This window comes from Diabrotica virgifera, chromosome 5, assembly GCF_917563875.1.
Source record: "Diabrotica virgifera virgifera chromosome 5, PGI_DIABVI_V3a".
NCBI classification, from domain to species: Eukaryota; Metazoa; Arthropoda; class Insecta; order Coleoptera; family Chrysomelidae; genus Diabrotica; species Diabrotica virgifera.
In genome coordinates this window covers 225794807-225822065 of record NC_065447.1, presented here as the reverse complement: position 1 = coordinate 225822065, position 27259 = coordinate 225794807, and the positions used below count along the sequence as shown (strand labels likewise).

Below are 27259 nucleotides of genomic sequence, written 5' to 3'. Positions count from 1 at the left end.
ACCAGGACTAATATAATTGGCCAATATAATTAAAAGTGCGAATAAAAGTACAGAGCGTAGAAATAGGGGTCGCTTTGCCGAACTTGCACGGTCCCAATAGGTCTGGATCCTGGGTACCAAAAAACAGTTGATTAAAGCAAGCTGAAAATTTATTAATAGCTTAACGGTATCTAGTAGGACAAACTTTGATGCATGGGAACACTGGAACAGGGGAAGTTTTAATTGTGGAACGTGATTTTAATTATGAGACGTGTCATGTGTCATCCTGACAAGATTTTTTATTTATTTATTTATTAACGGGATAAACCCAATACATACAAAATACAACAAAGCAGAGCTTTCGTCATGATAACGAAAATATAAAATTCAGATACACGTAAAACTACAACTATAAAACACAAACATAAAAAACAAAAAGAATATAAATTATTTTCCAATGATGAAAACAACTGAATCAACCACAACAGTTAAATCTATTTAATTTTTCTTTTAAATTCAAAATTCAAGACGCCTGAGTTCTTGTTTAACAGAGGAAACTGAAGAACCAAACAGATCTATTAAATGACTAAACTTCTTTCCATACAGGGTCACTCTACTAATTGGTGCATATTGACCATAATTTGTAGCATGTCATTGTTCCTTGAATATTTGTGGATTTCGTGTCAATCTAGCAGCTATATTAAAGTATACAAGACTTAACAATTCTTCAGAGTTAATAACACCAAGATAATTTTGTGAAGATAACAAATATCCAACATGACTCTTGTGCGTTCAAGAGTTTGTAAATTTAATCTCATTAATATATTGTCATAAGTATAATTTCTACCTGTTAAACCCATCTTAAAAGCTGCAAAACGTAAAAATTTGTTTTGAACCTTTTCAATATTTAGGATTTGATATGCATAACTAGGTGACCAGACAATAGAACCATATTCAATAATTGATCTCATGATCAATATAAGATAAGCAATATAAGATTTTAATTGTGTGAATTGACAAATCTTTTGATGAATGTAATACAAAATCCAACATCTTAAATGCCTTCGAAACAGTATGGTCAATGTTTTATGATCAATGGTTTATGATTGTGAAAACTAGCAGGTTGTTTTTAATTTTATTCAATAGCAACTTTATACAGTAAGTAAATCGTTCAGCTGGACATAGGAAACATACACTGTATATATTTAGATACATAAATACAGACATTGTATTATATTGAGATCATTGTGGCAACTAAACTCTCTCGATGACAATTTGGTTGTTAGCAATAAGGGGCATTAACCTCAAAATTGATAACTCATTTCGGCTGACATAAATAAACGTCAAAATATGACAATGTAGTAGCTAAATATTTTTGGCCCAAGGGAATGGGAAATATGTTTAGTTTCGAAATTGGTTTTTAAAATAATAGATAGTATTTTAAAAAGTAAAGTTAAATTATTAACTCATTTATCATAAACTTTGTTTTTGATCTATCTATGGACAGCCTTGCTTTAACACTCACTCATTCTATTCATTCTAACAGCTCTATTGCACCAAAAACTCTTAAAACAGAAGCTTCAACTAACACAGGTTAGCGCAGTTGCCACAATTCTCTCAATGTATATTCCCTATGTCCAGCTGTATGATTTACGTACTGTATAATATAATATGAAAGAATGTTTTTCAGACAAATATGCTGGGCATTTTAATAAGTCTGACACATAGAACATGTCAAATGACAGGAATTATATTGGTGGTAATTAGCAGTCTGATTTTTGCATGAGAGTTTAATAAAATTGTAACAAATCAATTGGAAGTTCTGTCCGACAAAATACAAAATTCAAAACTTGTAACCTATTCCACAATTAAAACTTCCCCTGTTCCAGTGTTCCTGTACATCAAAGTTTGTTTAGCTAGACACTGTTAAGCTATTAACCCGGCACCTGCCACGTGGGGTGCTACCAGCACCCCATAACACATTTTTATCAAATATTTGGTATTTCAAGTTTGGTAACCGAGCTGTGCGTCATAGTAGCTTTCTATAATATTATATAAGCATAGATGTGTTAGTGTTTGAAGTGGTTATTTAGTGTCATTCTGAACTTATAGCTCTACAGTCGAATTGGGGTGTCATCATCTGGCACTTTAAGTTTTATTTTTTTTTTGTATTTTTGATAAACAGGTCAAATTTATGTTTTTTATTGAAATAACTGATTTAAATTATTAATATAGACTCTATACTCACTAAATCTTAATTTTTTTTGATATTTTACTTGACTTCATTTATTATGGCTTGGTACTTGCTAATTTGCTTCTTTTTCATTTTATTTTTTAACTTTTATAACACATTAGTGGCTAATAAGTTAATAAAACATGTTTTTTATATTCTTGTGTTTGTTACTCAACGCATTATTTTGTTTTTTAAACAAGTAGATCACAGAAAATTTTTAAGGGGTGCTGTGAGCACCCCACGTGGCAGTTGGCGCCTTGCAAAGCCACGTGGCAGGTGCCGGGTGAACAGATTTTCAGCTTGCTATTAATAAACTTTTTCTTAGTATGCAGGATCCAGGCCTAGTATATTTTGGAATTAAAAATGGGAATTGCAGTAAAATTAAATGTCATGAGAAATTATTTTTAATGTGTTTAAGTTTACTACAGAAGCTAATTAGGCAGTGGCGGCTGGTGGGGTAAAATTTTGGGTAGGCCAAGCCAGCAAATTACATATAAGTATGTGTAATACATAATATGCAAATATAAATTTATTTTTATGTATAAAAATACTTAGAAGGTAACTTTAACAGATTTAGTAAAGCCTCAGAAAAACTCATTTTTATGTATTAATTATAAAACTGTCGCACTATTCCAAGAAAAATTTTAAACAATTAACCGACATCGGCCAAACCACTAGTAATAACAGTAAAAATCGAACAATTTTTTTTTTCGAATTTTACGAATTTTTTGAACTCATTTGCGCAAACGTGCACTTGTTTACAACTATGTTGTTTGTCTAAAAATATGTTACAATCATAGATTATGTTACATATTTTTTTATCAAAATTTAAAAGAAAATTTATATTAGAATTTGATAATTATGTTTAAAGTGGCAACGAGGCTGGGCGAAGGCCAGTTCGATTCGGGCCTATACACCTAGCATAACACGACAAATAAAATCATTTTCCGGCAAGCTGCTTAACTTCAAACGCTTTTTGTACGGAGTTCTTATGTGAGCTAGGTCGGCCTGGTGCGAGCGGGCCTATTAATGATATTTAAAATGCCTGAATACGATTCGATGCTTTCTGTGATAATATAATAACGAAGTTGTCTTAACGGACGCTGATGTATTGAGTGATTTAGTACATTTAAAAGTTATTTACATGCTTTAACATAATTTTTGAATATATTTTTTTCATTTTTAAAGCTCTTAAAATTATTGGGTAGGCCCGGCCTATCCTGCCTACCCCCAAAAGCCGCCACTGTAATTAGGATGGACTTTTAGTAAATCTGAAAAAGTACAAGAGAGTGTGGCAATGGGTAACTAATTTAATAATGTATTAAACATAATGCATTATTATAAAACATAATTAAATATTACTATATATTTCATATTGTTGCATTTATAGTTTGCTTTATTGACTAATATTTTTATTGATTAAAAGTAATAAAAGCTACTTTTATTTTATATAAATTATTTTTAAATTTGTCAATCAAAAATTACATTATATTTGCAGGTGTAAGCTTAAAATCAGTTCAAAGGAAAATTAAGGAAGGGTGAAGAAATGCTAGTTCAACTAATAAAGTTCTCTTTTCTATCTAAAAAAGCAAAGGTCATTCAGACTAAAAATATCTATGTATTTATAACAATTATTGAAAGAATATAAATTTAAATAAAAACTCAAGGCATACACGAAAACAGAACAAATACTAAAATAAAAGATATCAGATAAAAAGAAACGGAACAAACACTAAAATATAACCACAGTATGTAATTCTGCTGGCATGTGGGGCTAATTGTTGTGCAAAGTGTCAACAACTCGAGGGCTGAGAACAATAAGGTCCAAGCGCTGTTTCACAAATTTTTCAGGAAACAAATTTCTAATCTTAACACTAGAAAGTCATGCTTAGCTTACCTACCTAGAAAGCCGGAAGGGATTATTTTGGCCCCACGTTCTTTAATCAATTAAAACTCAGTTTAAAGAAATTAAATCAACTCTAGATGATAGAATCTGATTTTATTTTTACTTTCATTGTTTAACACATTCGCTGCCTATCAAAAACATTCGGAACACCATACAGTTTGCAGTTTTTGATATTTGCCACACATTTCCTTGTTACAGCCATGGCAATGATTGGAAGTATGATTTCCTTTACAAAATATTTTCAACTGATATTTTTGTCGTTTTTGGATAGTAACAGTGACAGTTGTTGGTAGACCTGGTGTTGCTAGGCGTAGTTCCAGATTTCGGGAGGCAAGGTATGGAGCCCATAATTCTTCACACAACCGAAGAATAAACTTACACAGACTGAGTCTACTTCCAGTTATTTCTTTATAAATAATCCATGCATTTATTGCTTCCAAGTCAAGAGTATTATAAAACACGTACATATAGCCCATCGTCTTGAAGTTACTTTTGTAGTATAAAGACGCGTCATTTGGTCCTCTACACCCACAATTGTATCTTTGTGTTCACCAACAATTTTATCTTTATTACGTAGATGATCAGTACCAGTATAAGAGTAACCATTTACAATAAACATACATAAATATAATTTTACCCATCCGACAGGAATTTGAAAGAAAGGCTCGTCGAATTTCCCAGAAAACGATAATAACTTACACAGGGCCCAATTTGACCCCTTTAGACTTCTATGGTAGATTTGTTAGAAAAACCATTTAATAAATTTAGCAAACAATATTTTTTTGTGTTAAATCAGTCTTTGTATCAAAATATTAAAAGTCATAAAATATGAAATTATTATTGCCTCAAATAAAAAACTACAATAACTTCAAGTCGCAACAGGGGCCAAATTGGCCCCTCCGACTTTCTAGTGTTAAACTGTCATAACTTCGTTATTTGAAGTACTGTAAATGTTAAAATTGTTTTATATTACAGTGTGGTAAATTGTGACAACCTCAAGTTAGATAATCAGCCGTGTGATGGATGACCGAAGTTATCTTTAACGTTTGAGTTAAAGTTACGATTACTCTCAGGTATAACGACGCCCATAACGTGTGATGTTTTCTTCACAGTTATGAGATAGTTATTTTTTCAATGTTATATTAGAAATAACATTTGAGGAACAAAGTTTGACGTAACAAAGAGAACCTTATGTAGTAATAGTACAAGTTGGAGTGAGCGTGAGACATCGTTCGGAACATGCTACAGGATGGGTAGATGACCGTAAAAATAAATACCCATTGCCGGCCACCGTCGATGACCGAACAGTGCCGAACCGCAAACAGCTGTTAATGGCAATGCTGTTAATTAACAGCTGTTAATGGTAATGTTTCAAACAGTAGATAGAAACAGGGTTGCCAGATTGGTGTATTTTCGCACAATTTTGGGGTAATTTGAAAGTGTCTAGGGAAATTTTTCTAAGCAGAAATTGTAGTGGGATTTTTTGGTGGCGGAAAACTATGGGGGATTTTAAGGGGTCATGGTAAATTAAATTTGCGAATGTAAATAGAACTGTATATTAACTCCCATATAATCGAAGACGATAGGAACTATTAATTATTTCCAGGGCCCTCGTTGATAAGTAGTATAATTTTGGTTTACTGTTCTCTTCATTTGACTACTAAGTTATTAAAATGCAGCAAAAATTTAAATTTGGGGTATTTGAGCTTCAATTTGAGGGAATTTCAGTTTTTAAGTGGGGGATTTATAAAATATCATCTAGCAACTCTGGATAGACAGCTCAGTAGGTACTTAAAATAAAATTTCAACTTTCTCTCGATTTGATTTTTGTATAATTTTTAAAATTGTATTACCCTTCTATTCTTAATTATTAAATTATTAGCTTCTAAATTCACTTGATTTCTGTCTAAAAACAAGTCAAAAGATGAACCTAACCTTACATAAGTCCAAAGTTATCTCATAACTTGAGGTTTAACGTGGCATTATAAAGTGACAGTTGATATATCAGATAACTCAAGAACTGTCAACAAATAACGCAAGTAGTTAAGTTAAATATGATACATCACACCAATTCGAGGATTATAACTCAACTACAGGATAACTTTACGTTAAAGATAACTTCGGTCATCCATCACAAGGCTGATTGTCATAAGTACAATTCTAATGTGTGATTTTGTATCATTTTTACAATGTATGTAGTGTACTTGGAACCTTAAGCCTTGTAACTTAAACCTTGGAACTATAAGCCTTGTACTTGGAAACTTATGGAATATAAGATAAACAGTTCAAAGAAAATTTTCCAAAATATTGTTAGAGCAATTGGTGAAATTAAGCAATAAATTTCTAATAAAGCAAATATTTATTTTTAAATTGAAAATCATAAAAAAAAAACAAGAAAAATATTTTTTTCTAAATTAAGCTTAAAAAACAGAACTTGAAATGAAAAAAAAATACTTATACATTATGGAAAAATGTACCTAATATAATAATTTATCTTTTTTTGTATTGAATACATCACGAATCAACAATGTTTTACTTTATTTCTGATGTAAAATGTCGCTTGGAACCTTATGGACCCTACCTGAAAATATTTCTGGTATTTGAAACCATATGAAGGGTACAATCAAAGAAGGTGTTACGTCAATTTTTCAGAAAATGAGTTTCTGGTCCGCTCTGTTAGCTAGCGATCTCTACTATCATTCTATAAATCAATTACCGCTATGAATGTGATCAGTCAGGAATATCAACATATTTTAATTTCTCTAGTCAGGCTAAGAAGGGGCAAGTCTGCATGGTACTGGCGAAAAATGTGCTATGTCATGTTGTGTACATGTAGGCTGATGCCATCACTGTAATTCCAGCAAATTTAGTAAATAAACGAGTTTTCGTCAGTGCATAAATAATTACAAACAAGAGAGAGTCTTAACCTTTAAAACCATTTTTCTCGAAACTTATTATTTTGACATAGCACCTTCTTTGCCTGTACCCTTCATATTTCATTATTGATTACAATTAAACAATTACAATTAAACAATTGAAATAATTAAACGTATTTCAAATACCATCCAATGCAGAATTCTTTATTAAATAGAATCCATTACAAAAACTAATTTTGTACAAAATGTCGCTTAGAACCTGGTTCTCAACCCTCGACCTGTTAATTTTAATTTAAGTTTAAATCAATTTAAAACCATGATTTATAGTAAACTCTAGAATTATTTCTAAGTATTGTATTTTAGAGTGTAGTTATAAGATAAATTAGATTAAAAATATAATGTTATTATATTGCTGTAATGGGGTGATCCCGTCTATTTAATAAATAAAATTAAATAATATAGAGATTGTTTAGATAATACTAGAAAATTATACTTGAAAATATTTACCTGTTTTCAGTCACGTCATTAGATTTTATCTAACAAAAGTCAATTCTACTCATAATACGTAGGCTTAGAGACACAAAAATCTAACTACATTTCACATTTTGAAGTTCAATCTACGAAATTGAACTTACCTTAGTGAGGAGTTTTCGTAACTCCTCACTGGGGTTTTAATTGTTCAGAAAGAGATGTCACTCAAAAGAACTCATTAAGGTAAGTTCAGTGGTGTAGATATCTCAAAACGAGACAAAATGTAGTTACATTTCTGTGTCACTAAGCCGACGAATAGTTACAGTCGGAAAAATGAAAGATTACCCCATGAACGATCATATCAATCACATATTATTCAGATTATTAATAATCTCTCTCTCTCCTTTTGCTATTTATGGAAAAAGACAGCAAATACAATATATGTGATTGATGTGATCATTCATGGGTAGCGTTACCAGGTGTCCCGATTTGCGCGGGACGTCCTGATTTTCAGGGGTCTGGGGACGCGTACCGATTTGTACCTGATCAGGACACTAAATGTCCCGATTTTAACCCACGAAAACCAACTTCAGGAGGACTTGCAGTGAATTTTATAACTATGTTATAAAAACATGGCACTCCTAAAAACGGCAAAATCGAATGAAAAATATAATTTTAACAAAAAATAAATAATTTACTTAATCTACGATTTTTTTTTGTAATTTCTGATTTCTGATTATTATTATTATTATTATGTAGGATTAAATACAGGTTATAGAAACACCTTGTAGTCCAGTAAATAAACGGGAAATACGGCGATACCGTGTACTTTTCAGGATCAACTCCGAATTGCATGAAAACTTGGACGGCTTGTGCCGTTGGTTGCTTTTACTCGGGGGGTGACAGTCACTCCTAGTTGGGGGTGAAAAACCGTCCGTTTAAAATAAGTCCGGAGATGGATAAATTGACTAATTCTAAGCAATTTTAGTTGTATCGAATTTTAACTTAGTTAATACTTTTCGAGTTATTTACGATTGAAAATGTGGTAAAAATGCAGATATTGTAGGAACCCTATTTTTTGCAATTTTTTTTGGACTTAGCCAAAAAAGTGAAAAAAGAGGCTTTTTTGTGTTTTTTTTTTGTCGGAACATTAAAAAATCCAAAAAAAGACTCAAAAAATGAAAAAATTCATGGAAAAACTTAAAAATTACAACAAAAAGTGCTATAAAAATAGAAAACTACTTACAAAATCACATTAAAATAATATAAATACTATATTGATGCTGTTAAACCATGAAAAAGTAAAAATAATTACAAGAAAGCCACAACTTATTGGAACTGTAAACTGTAAACAAACTCTCGCACATATGCGCAATAATTGGAATGTGACATTCACTGACACTGTTGCCAGATTTAAAATTTTTTTTACGTAGTGAAAATGGAAAATTTATATATTATTATACATATTATACACATTTTATATGATTTTCGAAGCAGTTTTATATCGTTATAACACTTTTTGTTGTAATTTTCAATTTTTCCATGAATTTTTACCTTTTTTGAGTCTTCTTTGGATTTTTTTATGTTTCTACAAAAAAAAAACCCAAAAAAGCAAAAAAAATGTTATATTTAAAATACTAATAGGTATATAAAAATATGAAATAATAGTATGCAATAGTCTTTATATTTGTACTTACATTTATTCGGGCGGTGGATATAATTTAGCGGCAGCGACGAAAAGGTGGTGTAACCTTTCGGCACGAGTCGGAAAAGTTCTCTTAAACATAAATTCGGCCAGGTAACCTACAAAGTGGTCTCGCCGTATGCCGTATTTGGGTATAGTAGCTCGAACATCCCTCCAAAGCCGTTCTACGTTGTTAGTGTGGGTACCGGTATCAGGGTCCACAAAATGCTTGGAATGATTTACTGTTTGATGAATAAATCCTTCTTGGGACAAGCAATCGTAGGATTTCCAACAATCCGAATAGACTGTTGTTCCAGGAAGAATCCATTCCTTAATCAGTCCAAGCAAAGTGTCTGTGTCCCTTTTTTCAACCGGTACTAAGAAGAACTTCTTGGAGTTTCGTTCTAAGCCTCCGAAAACCCAAACACCTTCATACAAACGGCCTTTATTATATTTTCGCCGTCCGAATTTACATTCATCAATTTCGACTACGACATCCTTCCCTCCCAATTTCTGTGAATTATTCAAAGCGAAACTAATAAAGACTTCGCGAGAGAAGGAATACCAGTCTGCAATACTATGAGACGCAATTTTTAACTCGTCCCGAATAAAGGTATATCTAGGAGGACGTAGATGTAACAAAATAGAAACAAACATAAATAATTTTTCTTTCGGCAATTTAGTTGACTCAAAAAATGTCCCCTTCCTTGCCGATACAGCAAATCCGCAGCGTTTTAGCGCTTTTTTATTTTTGCTTATACGTTTGTAACACCTAAATCGTCCTTGACCATCCACTTTCATTACAGTGCCGCAAGTAGGACAACGTCTATTATCCTTCAGCACCCCGTGTGAATAAAAAAAGTTCATTATAACGTCTTTATTAATTTCCATACGGCAACTTTCATTATAACCAATTTCACACGAAACGCAACCGGCCATTTTATCTCGATAGAAACACAACTTTACTATTCAAAAGACAGACAAACTAAGAAAAAATTCCTTCAGACCTTCAACTTTATGTAAAATGTGTATGTAGGGTTGCCAGATCAGTTTTGATGTCGTCAGTAATTTTACTTTCAAAAAATCAGTAGCCATCAGTAGATTTTTTAAGCCATTTATAATAAATACTATAAAACCTGTGTTAACGGCCACCTGTTAAAATCGGCCATTTCTACTAACGGCAAGTTTATAACCTAATCAAACCAACTTTAATGCAATCTAAACTGCCATAAAAAAGCTATTGGAACACATGCAAAAACGAGCGACCATAACGTAATCAAGCCAACTTTAATGCAATCTAAACTGCCATAAAAAAGCTATTGGAACACATGCAAAAACGAGCGACCATAACGTAATCAAACCAACTTTAATGCAATCTAAACTGCCATAAAAAAGCTATTGGAATACATGCAAAAACGAGCGACCATAACGTAATCAAACCAACTTTAATGCAATCTAAACTGCCATAAAAAAGCTATTGCAAAACATGCAAAATCGTGATTCCTTCCATATTTTTTTATTATGTACTATGGTACCTATGTTTAAAAAATTGCAAGAAACCGTATTTTTGAAAATATGGCAACATTGGTTGAAAAGTGACATGACATTACGGACAGCACAATCAAAATGGAAGATGAAAATTAATGTCAAAACAGGAAATTTTTAAATAAGAATTATAAAAAAAGTATGCTTTGAAATTGGTTAAAAAGCAGCAACCGACATTTCTAAAACATCATAAAGTGAGTAGAAAGTCATACATAAGAAGTATTTCAAATATTAGCTGAAATATAACCTCCGACACTTTCGCGCAACATTACCGAAAATGTTTATTTTTCGACAAAAAAATCACGTTTCAGTTATTTTCACAAATAACTCAAAAAGTAAGTATTTGATCGAAAAAAATATTCTTAGAAAAAATGTAGCATAATATAAAAAAATGAAAAAATTGTGAACTCGTAAAGTCTATAGATCCTGCAAAAGCAAAGTTGTAGCTCATGAAAAATATGTTCTTGTTCGTCTAATTCCAAATCAAATATTTCAACGTGAAATAACCAAGAAATGAATCACTTTTCGGGGAAAACCAATTAAAACTTTTTTAATAAAGCTTTATTTTTATGTTTTAAAAAAGTTTCTAGCATCAAAACTAAGCGAGTTATGCTCAGAATCAAGGTGACTCATTTTTTTTGTAAAAAAATCGTGAAAATATCCCCCTACTTAGCACCCCAAATGAAATTAATCGTTACTTATGTATTTTTTACATGATTGAAAGGGCCTGTACGAGCCTCTAATCACAAGTGTATGCAAAATATGAACAGCCATATTTTAACCAATTTTTGTCTTTACAGTAAAACAAAATGAATCTATCATATTTATAAAAGCAAAACCAACCTACTTTTTACTCCTTGAAATTTTTAGTATCCCTAATACTTTTTAAGTTATTTTGAAAAAAGGGCATTTTCCAATATTTTAGGAAATTTTTTTTACTATAAAACCAATTTTTTTTCAAAACTAAGCACTTCCAACCGGGAAAACGTTACAGATCGTATAAACAATTCACATAACTATAAAGTAAATGGTAAAGCGGTAACGATTAATTTTATTTACGGTGCTAAATAGGGGGAGATTTTCACGATTTTTTTTACCAAAAAAAGGAGCCAATTTTATTTTGAGCGTAACTCGCTTAGTTTTAATGCTAGAGACTTTTATATAAAACAAAATTAAAGATTTTTTTAAACACTTTAAAAAATTGTAATAGGTTTTTGGCCAAAAATTGCTTAATTTTTTGGTTGTTTCAAGTTGAAAAATTCGATTTGGAATTTGACGAAAAGAATGTATTTTTGATGAGCTACACTTTGCTTTTACTGGTTTTATATATAGACTTTCTGAACATACAATTTTTTTTGCTTTTTTCTACATTTTTGCTAAGAATATTTTTTTCGATAAAATTACTCGAAAAGTATTGACTTAGTTTAAAAATTATATAGAACAAAAGTTTTTTAGAGTTAGTCAGTTGATCCATTTTGGGACTTACTTTAAATGCACGTTTTTTTACCCCCGAGAAGGGGTAACTCTAACTGTCACCCCACAAGTAAAAGCAATCAACAGTACAAGTTCAACTTTGAAGTAGACAGTAAGTAGAACCTAAAACCAGATTTTCATGCAATTCGGAGTTGACTCTAAAAATTACACTCCAAAACGGTCATTTACTGGGCTATTGTTGTTTATTTGTCCCGATCTACAACCCTATATCCAGATTTGTTTTTGCTTATGTACCGATTAAAAAAAATCGGACCTGGCAACACTATTCATGGGTAATCTTTCATTTTTCCGACTGTATGTTGTCGTATACCATTGGGCATATTATGCATTACTACATTCTTCCGGGAGGCACTTACAAGTGGAAAGCAATGTTGTCAAATGTTTAGTGTGTCAAAAGTTATCACAGAAAAGGATAAAATGTTATGATTTGTTCTAACACGGTGACCTATCCTGAGTTAATTTAAAAAATAATTTTCTGTTTTACTGTGTCTCCTTATTTTTTAATAGTGATTTATTCCTAATAAAATATTTAAATAACGAGAAAAACAAATATTTATTTCAAAATAGCTTTGGTGTAACTTTTATTACATCAAGTTTTTATAGACTGAATGGTAATTCAAAAACAATTTTGTAAATATTGTATTTAAATAAACTCTATTGTAAATAAATAAACTAAATTGTATTTAAAAATTTAAACTATTGTATTTAAATATTGCATTTAAATAAACAAACTGTGTTTTAGCACTACCTAATCGAATTAGTATTATTTGGTTGAGGTAAGAATAGTTTCAGTATCTTCCATAAGATTTATGCATATTACTGTTATTATATGCCTGTAATTCACATAGTTTTGAAAACAATGAATGTAATCAGTTTACTTAAATGAAATAAAAGTCTAGAAAATGTTATTTACCTCCTTCTCTCCTTGGTCTTCCACGGCCCCGTTTGACATTGAGTGGTTTTCCCGAAAAACTGAAAGGTGGAGGAAACTCTTCACTTATTGGAGAAGAAGCAACTGAATTGGTTGTTGATCCAGGGGCAGATGATAAAATAAACGGTGAGGAAATATGGTCGTCTATGAGGTCTTCCTCATCCTCGTCTAGATCTGAACCTTCAGGCTCATCTAGATCCATCAGTTCGTCGGGATCTAGTCCCGAGGTTATTTCCTCCATTGTTCAAGAACTAAAAACATTCAGTTTTAAACTTCTTACACATATAAAACTTATAAATTAAAAGCCACTTGTTTATATTTAGCGCTGTTTAGCTATGTTTTTCTCATGGCTAAACAGACTACAATTATTCGCCTAATTAGAAATACATCAGCGCCATGTCAAATTTTAGGCAAAGATGCGGAAGAGATAAAATCCCATAGATATTCTTAAATAAATTTAGGAATCGCGTTAACACTAAGAAAAACACTATAACTTATGAAAAACTCACATTATTTTATAATTTTACATCATAAAGTCTTTTATAACATCAAACAACATAAAAAATCACCCTGCTAAAAATGAAACACCACACTCGTCACTCGTCAACGACGAAGCCCGAGAGGCGAAAGTTGCCGATCATCTAATTCGAACGTCAAAGTGTCAAAAAAGGAATTGTCATTTCGGTGTAGTGTATCTCATTCTAGTACGTTAGAATTTGCGGTCACTATACTCTCTTGTTCTGACCAGGGATGCATCGTCTATCTCTATCTAACATGGTGATGATATCTGAAATGAAAATGTTGAAATTGTGAAATGGAGTTGAGTTGGCGAAAGTATTTTTAATGAAAACATCCAAACTCTCGTGCATCATAAGATAAATAATAACAAATAAATTTTGAGATATTCGTATAAAGACTTTAGTATTTTTCTTCAGCAAATTCGTTAATGTACATATAAATCATGGATAAATCGGATAAATCCATAATACACCGTTTACTCCGACTTTTTTGAGTGACATATGTCAAATTTAAAATTGAGTGATTTCTTGACAAAATATGAAGGTGAAGGTGTTTTCATTAATCTAAGCAAAATATCCACTTTTAAAAAAATATCTTTTTAAAAAATAAATATGAATTCTTAAAAATGATTGTAATAAACCAACAGCCAGATCACATAAAAACAATTAATTTTAGCGAAGAAAGTACTTTTTCCTCAATGGAAATGTTAACACACACAATGAGTAATGGAGTGTTGCAATTCCTAAAGTCTCATGAATTTCCAGAAAAAGTTCATGTTTGGGCAGGTATTTTAGGAAACCACACAGTTAGGCCTGTTTTTCTCAATCCTAACTTAACTAGTGAAGCAGGTAGGTATATCCAGGAGATGTTACAGTAATTCTTGAAATTCTGGAAGATGATCCAATTGAATTCGGCAGCTTGGAAAAAAACGTTTCAACAAGATGGTGCTCCTGCATACTATTAGGTAAGGTGCAGTAAGAAATTACCTAAAGAGGAATATCCTGGTAAATGTATTAGGTGATGAGGTTAGATAAAATGGCCAGCTCAGTCACCAGACCTCACACCATCAGATTTTTTTCTGTGGGTGTACTTGAAATTTAAGGTTTATGCTAGAGCACCTGATAGTATTGACATTTTGAAACAACGAATTGTTGAAGAATGTAAGACAATTTCCCCCAACACATTTAAACAAGTAGGTAGGACAAAAGTTTACCAAAAGATGCATTACTGTCAGGGAGTAGATGGAGCACATTTTGAACACTTAATATAAAAACTGGTTCTTAAATCTTTATTAATTAAATGCGAAATTACAATTTTAGTATTTATTTATTTATCAAAACTATTTTAAACCCAAACAAAATTAATATACTTATAAATAGGTATTTCCAATACCTTTCAAATAAGATATCACTTGCCATAAGGTATCATAAAATTATCGATAAATGGCTCTGTAATGTCATCTATGGCTATTATGTCACCAGTTATGACTAGTTGAGAAGCCTACATCTGTATATTTCCTTCCTTCAAATTTCACTAATATAAGTGTATAACTGTTTAAAAGATATGAGGGGGTGAGGGGACTTTTGACTAGCCCTGTATATCTGCTTATGTATTACTGAAGATAGAATACAGAATAATGTTTTTTATCGCCAACCGTCACTAAAGTCATTCATTATTGTACTCATTTGCGGCAGTAAACTAACACTTTATTGTACTAAAAGAAGAATTTTACTTTACCTGCCGCGATTAATCAAATTAACCAAGATTGAATGTAAGTGGTCGATGGCAGTAATTAAATGGCGAGTATTTGAGTGAACTTAAAATTTATTTACTTTAATTATTAAAAATATTGTACACAATTCCCGATATTATCAATTAAGATTATGCCAAAAATGAAAATTCTGTAGTATTTTGAAATTATATTCATATAAAATTAATTAAAACTGCTGGTTGAAAACTTACTTGTGTGACAGGTCTTTATGTGTCAAACTGAATGGTTTCACTTCTAATAAGCATTTCCCACTCTCAGGAGTGCCTCAGGGGTCCCACTTGGAACCTTTATTGTTTGCAGTTTTTATTGACGATACTATTAAATCATTGACTGACTGCGAAGTGTTGGCATATGCTGATGACATAAAGTTGTTTTGTTCTGTTCGGGATTACTCTGATTGTGCTAGGCTACAGAAATCTCTCGACTTATTTACGAATTGGTGTGATAGTAACAGATTAGTCATTAAACAAGTGTCAGGTTATCCAGTTTCATCGATCAGTGGAAATGGTAGATTTTGATTACAATTTGGATGGTTTTTTGATTGAGAGAGTCACTAGCATCAAGGATCTTGGTGTCATTTTTCAGCGAGACTTATCCTTTAATTTGCATATTGATTTTATTTGTAATAAGGCTCTTAGGCAGCTAGGGTTTATTAAGAGGCATACAAGGGATTTTCATAACATTTCTTCGCTGAGAATTTTATACTGTTCTCTGGTCCGATCTCAACTTGAAAATTCCACTATAATCTGGCCTCCCTTTGTCCAATCCTCTGTTCAAAAGTTGGAGAGAGTCCAAAGACAGTTCTTTATGCACTGTGCCCTAAATTACACAGACATTATTCATATTCTGATTGCGCTGTCCCGGCCAGACAGCAATCTTACACTTTTGTCCAAGAAACGCATAAGCGCCCAATACTCCACAAGGAGGGATGGAACGAGAGAGAGAGATTCATATTCTGGTATGATGAGATACTTAGAACTTGATCCTCTGTCTACTAGACGAGTTAATTTCGATCTCATCTTCATTTTCAAATTGGTTAACGGAATTATACATTCACCTGAACTGCTTCAATTGGTTTTTCCACATTCCTTCCTGTGTCCTTCGTGAGAATACACTATTTCATATTCCTTTTCGTCGAACTAATTATTCAGTCAATATAGGTCTGGTCAGACTTCTTGCTCATGCTAACCGGTTGCCTCATGAGACGGATTTTTTTAACTTGTCCTTAATATATAAAATAAAAATATATAAAAGTAAGTCTATAAAAGGTAGTCTTGAGTACTACTCCGGAGTGAAAATACGTGTTAAACCTAATTTTACTTGAATGTGCTGAAGTTTTTTAAAAAACTAATTCAACTCCACAAGAAGTTATTTCCAACGAAATTTCGAATTTCGATATGCATGTTTCTTTAAAAATACTCGAAATAAAAAACAAGTGCAATTATCTTGTCTTCCTCCAACCTCAGCGGCTGCTCATCAACATCTTTTTTGGGTATATTACCATGTTCAAATGTGGCTTGATGGAAATTAGTCGACAGTTCATTAGAACCAATTCAAACTTTACTCCCACCTGCGCAGGAAAAACTCCTGAACTCAATATTTTGGCAACTGTAAAAAGGGATGTAGCGCTAAATGTGGTTGCAAAAAAGTTGCACTGTTTTCTGAAGTTGGACTGTTTTCTGAAGTTGGACTGAAAGTTGGTTTTGAATTGTCAAAACCGGTCGTGCTCCAATGTTGAATCACCAACAATTGAGGATTCATTTGATTCTATCGAGGATTCATGCGATGTGTCATTATTGGGGCAATTTACTTGCACCCAGGATGAACAAGAAGAAGAAGAACTAGAAGGTGAAGAGGAACAAGGGGAAGCAGAAGTATTAGAAAATTATGAACCAGTTGGATAAATTCCCCTTTTTTTAATTTATACCGCTTTTTATAACTTTTATCATTTTTAACCCTTGCCAATATCAATTGTTCAATAGCTTCAAATTAAACAGAATCATAACAGATCCTGTGGAATAGGCCTACTGGAGAAACCAGAACCACGTTAAATAAACGCGCTAAGTACACTACCTCAAATGTGGTGTGGAAACGTGTGCGCATATTATGACGGTTACAACTTTTTGAATCGTTGTATCTCAAAAACGGTGGCTCTTAGGGAAAAAAGTAATGAGACATTTTTGATAGATAATTATCTAATCTACATTTTTTGTTAGAACTAATTTTATGATAAAACTAACCGTTTCGCTGAAAATCGCTAAAAACTATATTTGGTGACCTTTGACCCCGCGTAAATTTTTTAGCTCGGGTCGGATTTATGAGGTCTTTTTAGATTTAATTTATGATGATATTTTGAACAATCCTGCCAATTTTCACCTTGATGCTAATTTTTGTAGCCTCAGATGTGTTAGTTGACCATAATGTCAAAAGTTTAAATTTGGCGTTTTTTAGGCAAAACTCAAAATCGAAATTTCATGTTTCATGGTTTTTAACAATGGAAACTCCACAGCGACCCGTCAATGAAAGTGATATCTACATTTTATTGATCTCATGAGAATCGTAAAAATGGCAAAAATTGCGCAACGTTTATTTATTTAACAGCTTTACAGAAACTGACTTAATTCGCGATAAAATGCAAAAATTGCATACGAAACTTCACTCTTCGCCTTTAAAGCGCGTTTTGATTTTTGTCGATAGGACACTCTGATGAAAAGATATATCGAATTTTTACCGACGAATTCGCGCGCGTAACTGACATTTAAAGTCTCCGGTTACTTCAAGCGTTGTTTCTGAGAGAACGGTTCATTCTAAACAAAAAATGGTAACAAACATTTTTGTTAAAAATCATCTTAGCTATATTTCTACAATGCGCGACGTATAGTATGTTCTTTAAAGGTAAAATATTGCAAAACCTCTAAATTTTCAAGAACCTCTTGGATTGACATGAAATTTGGCATACACATAGCTAACAAGTCAAAGAAAAAAGTGATATTGTGCCGATGATGTGTGCTTTTGCCCTAGGGGTGAGTTTGACCCCCTTTTGGGGGTGAAAAATATATGTTCGAAATAAGTCCGGAAATGGATAAAATGACTAATTCCCAAGTAACTTTTGTTCTATAAAGTTTTTTCACCAAGTTAATAGTTTTCCAGTTATTTGCGAGTGAATATGTTAATTTTTCTACAAAATAACCACGTTTTCAGACGGTTTTTCGCAAATAACTCAAAAAGTAAGTATTTGGTCGAAAAAAAATTCTTATCAAAAATATAGCACGTAAAAAAGTGAAAAACATGGTGTATATATTAGGTCACTATACCTAGCAGAAGCAGAGTTATAGCTAATGAAAAATAGGTTCATATTCGTCAAATTCCAAATCGAATATTTTAACGTGCCATAACCAAAAAACGAAGCACTTTTTTGGGGAAAACTCATTTTAACTTTTTTAAAGTGTTTAAAGATGCTTATTCTTGTTTTTTAAAAAAAATTTTTAGCATCAAAAGTAAACAAGTTACGCTCAAAATAAAGTTGATCCCTTTTTTTGGTAAGAAATCTGGAAAATCACTCACTAATTAGCATTTCAAATGAACTTAATTGTTACCACTTCACAAGTTTTTTACTCGCGTATGTATTGATCATATGATCTGTAAGTTTCATCGGTTCAAAGTCCTTATTTTTGAAAGAGCTGTAGTTAAAAGGGCTTGAACGAGTCACTTATCACGAGTGTATGCAAATTTAGAAACACCGAATCTTAACCAATTTTTGTCTTACAGAAAAACAAAAACATACAAAGTATTCAGAAAAGTAAAGCCGACTTTCTTTATTGTTTAAGAATTTTGGTATCTCTAACAATTTTTAAGTTATTTTGAAAAAAAGCATTTTTTCAAAATTAAAATATTTAAAAATTTTATTTTAAAACCAAATTTTTTCAAAAATAAGCACTTTGAATCATAGGCGTATCCAGAATTATCCTAAGGGGAGGTTACAACTATGGAAGGTCTCCGAGGGGTATAGTGTTAAGCGTATAGAGCTCAAAGTACATCCCAACGGGGGTGGGTTATAACCCCGAAAACCTCCCTGGTTACGCCTATGCTTTGAATCAATGAAACTTAGTCATATAAACACAACATAAGTAAAGTAACTTGTGAACCGGTAACGATTAATTTTATTTAAGTTGCTAATTGGGGGTGATCTTCCTGATTCTTTTTTGCCAAAACAAAAGGGACCAACTTTATTTTGACCGTAACTTGCTTACATTTGATGATTGAAATTTTTTTTATAAAAACAGAAATAAATCTTTTTTAAAATACTTTAAAAAAGTTTTAATGTGTTTTCACCAAGAATGCTTCATTATTTGGATATTTTACATTGAATTATTCTATTTGGAATTTTTTCGAATATGAACCTATTATTCATTAGCTATAACTCTGCTTTTGTTAGGTACATATATACACCGTTTTTTTTTCACTTTTTTATAGGCTACAGTTTTGCTAAGAATATTTTTTTCGACAAAATTATTACGTTTTGAGTTATTTGCGAAAAACCGTCTAAAAACGTGGTTATTTTGTTGAAAAATGATCATATTCACTTGCAAATAACGCGGAAAGTATTGATTTGGTGAAAAAACTCTATAGAACAAAAATTGCTTAAAATTAGTCAGTTTATCCATTTCGGGACTTGCCTTGGACATATATTTTTTCACCCCCGAGATGGGGTGAAAGTCACCCCCAGGGCAAAAGCACACATCGGCACCATCACTTTTTTCTTTGACATGTTAGCTATGCGTATGCCAAATTTCATGTCAATCCAAGCGGTTCTTTAAAATCCACAGCAAAAACCGTGAAAGAATGTACTAGTACAGATTCTTGGGAAATCGATATTTTTCGTTTTCCCCCTACGAGAGGAGCTCTACGAGGGCTAGGGGAGGGGGTAAACTTTTTTCCATCTGTTTTTAGAATCTCAGCAAAATCCAGCTTGTTCGTTTCGTTTTTAGAGATCAAATCTCTAACGACTGAGCTATTCAACTTCCTGTTGTTCTGAAGCTATTTCCTTGTGGCATTTTTGTAATCAACTCTTCTAAATGGGAAATAAGCCACAATGGACCAGGGCGAATCTGTGAAAAAAACGTCTATTTTTGAATGTGTGAGGTGGCATTCGGATTTTTGCAAATAAAGTTAGGTGACAACTTCAACAATAATAATTGACTTATGCTCCTTCTCAAATATGCCCGAAACATTAATAAAAAAATTAAAATATTTAAAAATTTCGAAAAATATCGATTTTGTTCTACTTTCATTGCTTATAACTTTAAAACGATTCATTTTGGAACAAAGTCGTAGGAAAATAAAATAAAGATAATTAAATTTTGTATAATATACGACTAAGTAGTTTAAAATGTCTTAAATTATTACCCTTACTGCAAAATAGCAATACATAGAAAATAAGGGGGTAAAAAAGACTGTTTTTATTCAATGTTTTTCAACCACTTTGGTTGCACTTAGAACCTTCATAATTCGCTTAGAAAATTCCTACAACATACTTAAACCGCCCACCAAATTTTTTAAAAAAGTTCAAAGGACCCCGCAGAAACCTTATGGGAAATGGCTCTCTGTCAAATGCTCTGAAACTTTGGATTCTGGTATTCCTTGATGTGTAGAACAAAAGACTCCATGATATAAGCCTCTGAAGTTATAGGTATAGTGAGGACGTTGAGTTGGAATAAATTCATTTTCTCGAGAATGGGAGACTCTGGAGATAAATTACGAATCGGGTCAATTTTTATTTTTAAATTATAATTTTTTGGCATATATATCATACTAGTGACGTCATCCATCTGGACGTGATGACGCAATCGATGATATTTTTAAATAGGAATAGGGGTAGTGTGATAGCTCATTTGAAAGGTTATTTAATTCTCTATTCACTAATATAAACATTAACATAATCATTTATACAGGGTGCCCAATTTTTTTTCTGAATTAAATTAATTGAGACAAAAAGAAGAATGTATATAATTTATTTAATTCGAAATACATTTTACGGCTGTCAGAAAACAGAAAAAAATATTTATTTGATAAATAAATATTTTGTTCGCTTAAATTCAATATTAAAGCTGCCACCCACCTGCCTCTTAGCAGTTTGAACATTTAATTTAAGCGAAAAGCAATGTTTATTTTTTTAAAATAACATTTTTTTCTGTTTTCTGGCAGCAGTAAAATGTATTTCGAAATAAATAAATTCTATACCTACATTCTTCTTTTTGTCTCAATTAATTTAATTTAAAAAAATTTTTGGCCACCCTGTATAAATAATTACGTTAATGTTTATATTAGTGAATAGAGAATTGAATTGCCTTTCAAATAAGCTATCACACGGCCCCTATTCCTTATTTAAAAACAAGGGGTAGGGGAAGTGGAAGGGAGGGAGTTGACAACGTAACATTTTTTCTGTTTTGTGACAGCAGTAAAATGTATTTCGAAATAAATAAATTATATACATTCTTCTTTTTGTCTCAATTAATTTAATTAAAAAAAATTTTGGCCACCCTGTATAAATAATTATGTTAATGTTTATATTAGTGAATAGAGAATTGAATTACCTTTCAAATGAGCTATCACACGACGCCTATTACTATTTAAAAAAATCATCGATTGCGTCATCACGCCCAGATGGATGACGTCACTAGTATGATATATACGCCAAAAAATTATAATTTAAAAATAAAAATCGAGCTGATTCGTAATTTATCTCCAGAGTCTCTCATTCTCGAGAAAATGAATTTATTCCGACTCAAACGTCCTCACTGTACCTATAACTTCAGAGGCTTATATCTTAGAACTATGATTTTTTGGAGCTACGCGCCCATGGAGTCTTTTGTTCTACATACCAGAATCCAAAGTTTTACAGCATTTGACAGAGAGCCATTTCCCATAAGGTTTCTGCGGGGTCCTTTTTGAAAAACTTTCTGGACAAAAGGTAGACCATTTAGAAGTTTGGTAATTTTTGTACATATAAAGTGGTTCTCTACATATCTAATACACTTTACATAATTAAAATCGGATTATTTAAACGGCCTCGTTAAAGTTATAAACAATGTTTTGGCTTATAAACAAATGCAGTGAGGACGTTTGAGTTGAAATAAATTCATTTTCTTGTGAATGGGCGGCTCTGGAGATAAATCCCGAAACAGATCGATTTTTATTTTTAAATTATAATTTTTTGGCATAAATATCATACTAGTGACGTCATCCATCTGGGTGTGATGACGTAATCTAAATATTGGAATTAATTTGATTCAATTTTTTTTAATTCAAGCCCGGTATAAATAATTATGTTAATGTTTATATTAGTGAATACAAAATTGAATAGCCTTTCGATTGAGCTATCACACGGCACCTATTCTCATTTAAAAAAATCAGCGAGTACGTCATCACGCCCAGATGGATGATGTCACTAGTATGATATATATATACTAAAAAATTAGAGTTTAAATATAAAATCGACCTTTTTCGGGATTTATCGCCAGAGAGACCTATTCTCGAGAAAATGAATTTATACCAACTCAAACATCCTCACTGTATTTGTATATAAGCCAAAAAATTGTGCATAACTTTAAAACAGTGCTGAGGCCACTTAAATAATCCGATTTTGATTCTGTAAAGTGTATTAGATAGGTAGAGAACCTCTTTATATGTAAAAAAAATTAGCAAACTTCTAAATTCTAAATGGTCTAATTTTTCTTTAGAAAGTTTTTAAAAAATTTGAACTTTTTTAAAAAAATTAGATTGCAAAATTATTCTGCAAAATCTATCAGGTCAATTTTAATGAAATTTGGTGAACGATTTAAGTATGTTGTAAGAATTTTCTAAGAAAATTACGAAAGTTCTAAGTGCAACCAAAGTGGTTGAAAAACATTGAATAAAAATAGGCTTATTTTGCCCCCTTATTTTGTATTTATTGTTATTTTTGAGAAAGGGTAATAATTTAAAGACATTTTTAACCAGTAGTTTATCATACAAAATTCAATTATCTTTATTTTACTTCCGTACGACTTTGTTCCAAAATGAATCGTTTTAAAGTTATAAGCAAAGAACGTAGAAAGAAATCGATATTTTTCGAAATTTTTAAATATTTTAATTTTTTTATTAATGTTCCGGGCATATTTGAGAAGGAGCATAAGTCAATTATAATTATTGAAGTTGTCACCTAACTTTATCTGCAAAACTCCGAATGCCACCTCTCACATCCACCTCAAAACAGATCCGTCCTGGTCTACAATTTAACTAAAAAATGATTTTATTAACGTGTCCACCATCCGACTTGGGCATCGAAACGTTAATAAAATCATTTTTTAGTTAAATTGTGGCTTATTTCCCATTTAGAATGGTTGATTTCACTTCCTATCCATATATGGTATAATAGTTGTTTTTATAGATAAAAATACATCATCTTAATAAAAATTCCTCATTTATTACGAACTAAAAACAGTGTAACATGAAACATCAAAACCTTTAGGTTAAAAAATAATTTCTGCAGTTTCCATAGAAATCCGATTGATCAAACTATTGTCAGCATGTCAAATTTTATTTACCTAATGAATCGTAGAGCTTGATATCTTATCAATTATGAAAAGTACAGATAATCCAGTCGTGTAAGTACTACTATAATAATAATTATTAATTTAACTATATTTAGTTATTTAGACCTAATACCTATCGCATAAAATATAGCTAGGTACACTGTAGGAAGTAAACATGGCAATTCTTATTTTACTTACTACAGTAGCTCTAAATAGTTGTTTAGAGCTCAGATGATGGCTCAGACTAAACCATTCCGTTAGATTTCGTAACCAGAAGATTCGTCTTCTTCCTACATCCCTTTTACCTTTTATTTTGCCCTCTATAATCAAACGCAGCAAATTATAACTTTAAAACTATAGTGGAGTCACTGGAGGTTTTCACCTCCGATTTCGTTGAACCTCCATCTATTTTCATGAAAATTGGTGAGTAGTTAGAGAATACCTCAAGCAACAAAGGTGACATGATGCTAACTTGCGCTTTTACCCTGGGGGTGGATGCCACCCCTTGTCGAGGGTGAAAATTATTTTATTCAAAATAATCCCATAAATCGATAGAGGGACAAATTCTAAGCAAAATTTGTTATATAAAGTTATTAATATAAATCAATACTTTTTGAGTTATTAAAGATAAAAGATTTTATTTTTTCGTAAAAAAATGCATGTTTTAAAGCTGTTTTTCACGTATAACGTATAACTCAAAAACTGTAAGCTTTTACAAAAAAAAGTTATTACCAAAATTAAAGATAATAAAAAATTGAATACATTTCTCATTTAAAGAACTACACTAATGTTAATTCAAAGTAAGTTATGGGTAATTCAAGGTAGGGGAAACCCGGGCAAAATGGGGTACTTAAGGTTTAAATTAGGATTTAAAACACATCTGTAACTTTTAAGGTCTGTAAATAAGCCAAATACCATTGTTATAGTAGTAACTATTTATTAATATAACTTAAAGTTAAAAAAGTAAGAGATTTTCTTATCATATAAAAAAACAAAAAATAATGTAAAGTATCCCATTATGCCCGTCATACAGGGTAAAATGGGGTACCAAATTAAAACCAAGAAAAAGTTATTGACAAAATTCGCATACAAGTACTGATTCGTCATCCTCATCTTCTACACCTGCACATTAATTTTTAGCCCATTTAAGGCAACTGGATCAGCTTATCCATCCTTCTGTGGAACTTAAAAGTTTCCGCAGAGGAGGTCAGTGTCACTATCTTCGCCTTCTGAATCTGACTCTACTTTTTTAGTTTTATTCAATTGCGATTTCTTACTCGTCTGTGATTTGGTTTGATCATCGGCTATCTTACTTGGTATGGTAAAAAGGGTTAAGACTACCAATAGGTATGGTAAAAGGGGTACCCCATTTTACTCTACCTATTGGTACCCCGTTTTGCCCAAAGAGCAGATTTTGAGATTATGACCTGTTTAAATTATTACAAGTTTTTATTTTTTAACATAATGACAAACGAATACTCTGGAACACATTCACTGTTAGTTGGAAGTAATAATATTAAATAATAAATTGTTTTAGTAATAATAACGATGGATTATTTTTCGGTTGATATTATAACTTGGTTAATTAAAAACGCACATGTACTGTTTACAACAATCGACTAACAGTTAATTATATCTGCTTTATGACAGAAGGCGTAAACAGGCGTCTATAATATAATTTCATTAACGTCGTATAAATCGAGCGAGTGATATTGAAAAAAAGGGGGTACCCCGTTTTAGGCAGCTACCCCGTTTTGCCCGCCTTTCCCCTATATTTTTTTGACGAGTACGCAAATCTAAGTATTCAAGATTAAATAACGGGAAACGGTGCGTTTTATAAAATATACCTGCTAAAAACTTTTAAATTAATTCGGAATACCTATCAACTGAGCTCCATAAGACGTTAATAGCATCAAAATTAAGCAAGTTATGATGAAAATAAGAGAACCCTTTGGATTTTTTTGGAAAAAGTGAAAAATAAAACATCGCCATTTCCATAAAAATTAAAATTTATAGAAATCCTTATAGTCCTGTCGCCAGGGGGGGTACAACGGCCTCCTTAACCTTAATTCAGATGGACTTACCCAAGTTTTATGTATTTTGACCCGTAGAACACGAATTTTTTGGTTAACAGTTAATCCGGATGTCGATAAGATTGTTATAAACAAAGAACTTGAGGAATTACATAACAGCGATTTTTCGCAAAACAAAACATTTTTTTGTATTTTTTGGGTGATTCTCAGCAAAAAATGGTCTTACAAGTTTTTTTGTAGGATGTATAGTTTTCGAGATAAACGCGGTTGAACTTTCAAAAAATCGAAAAAGTGCAATTTTTGAACCCGAATAACTTTTGATTAAAAAATAAAATAGCAATTCTGCTACTCAATATACGAAAAAAATGATATATAATGTAGCGTGATTAGTGTAATTACTTCTAATTACAATAAAACTAGCGGTTCGTAATTTATATACGACTTTATTTATATAAGTTACAGACGAATTTATCTTATACACTAAACTTATTTACAAAATATGCCCGTATTTATACCCAGTTGTTATTCTGGAACAATCGACTCCCATCTCGAGCTATCGGCTTGTTCCGCCTACGTGACGTACCTTCCAGAATTCTCCGGCGAGGCCTAGCACATCCGATTGCGTCATTCTCGAGGTGTTTACTGTTATACGGGGATCGGCCAAGATTTCTCTTCCGCTACACTGCTCCCCTCTTAAGATCTGAGCGTCTCGATCAGCAACTCTAAATGAAGGCCCAGGATGGCGGAATCTACACGACTCTCCAGCTCTGCATACACCCTTCAAGAAGAAATAACAGTCTACTGTCTTTGAAGGGTACGACATCTTCGGGTTCATGCAACACACAGTGATTTGTACACCAGTTCCTCTGAAGACCACTTCAAGCATGCTTCTCACAATCTTCCAATCCAGATTTTCTACTGCATGGCCTATTTTTGGTAAAGCCAAATTTTTGATGTCATAATTACACACGATTTTCTTCAAATTAGTTAGAGCACGCCATATGTTCTCGTAGCTTGGCGTGTCCGTATAAGACTTTCTGGTCACCATATACAGCAAAGATCGAGGACCATCTTCCAATCGCAGTACTCTTCCAATTTTAGGCTGCTGATTTCTTAACTCGTCCAGGCGGCCGAACTTTCTATTGAATACGGACGATATTCCTTTAGTCATCTCGAGGTCTTGGGCAACACAGTGGGCCAGAGAGACGTTTTCTGGAACACCAAACAGATCTTGCTGAACTTCT

General features: G+C 32.1%; 2 protein-coding genes across 6 annotated transcripts in view; one reads left to right on the top strand and one right to left on the bottom strand.

Moving 5' to 3' along the window:
* LOC126885295 (histone-lysine N-methyltransferase 2C-like) overlaps positions 1-13744 on the bottom strand; it is a 173740-nt gene extending 159996 nt beyond the window's left edge. For all 4 annotated transcript variants that reach the window (XM_050651808.1, XM_050651810.1, XM_050651809.1 and 1 more), the window contains exons 1-2: positions 13629-13744; positions 13102-13370 (exon numbers count right to left, since the gene is read on the bottom strand). In XM_050651808.1, coding sequence (XP_050507765.1) covers positions 13102-13360 — 259 coding nt within the window. In that variant the 5' untranslated portion in view covers positions 13361-13370; positions 13629-13744. The remainder of the gene's footprint in view (positions 1-13101; positions 13371-13628) is intronic.
* A 168-nt stretch (positions 13745-13912) lies between these two features.
* The window catches only part of LOC126885294 (cilia- and flagella-associated protein 43), a 132202-nt gene continuing 118855 nt past the window's right edge, over positions 13913-27259 (top strand). The window contains exon 1 of one of the 2 annotated variants that reach the window (XM_050651807.1): positions 13913-14602. In XM_050651807.1, the coding sequence (XP_050507764.1) occupies positions 14580-14602 (23 nt within the window). In that variant the 5' untranslated portion in view covers positions 13913-14579. Of the gene's footprint in view, positions 14603-23914; positions 24055-27259 lie in introns of those variants that run through there. The other variant, XM_050651806.1, reaches the window with a different exon arrangement.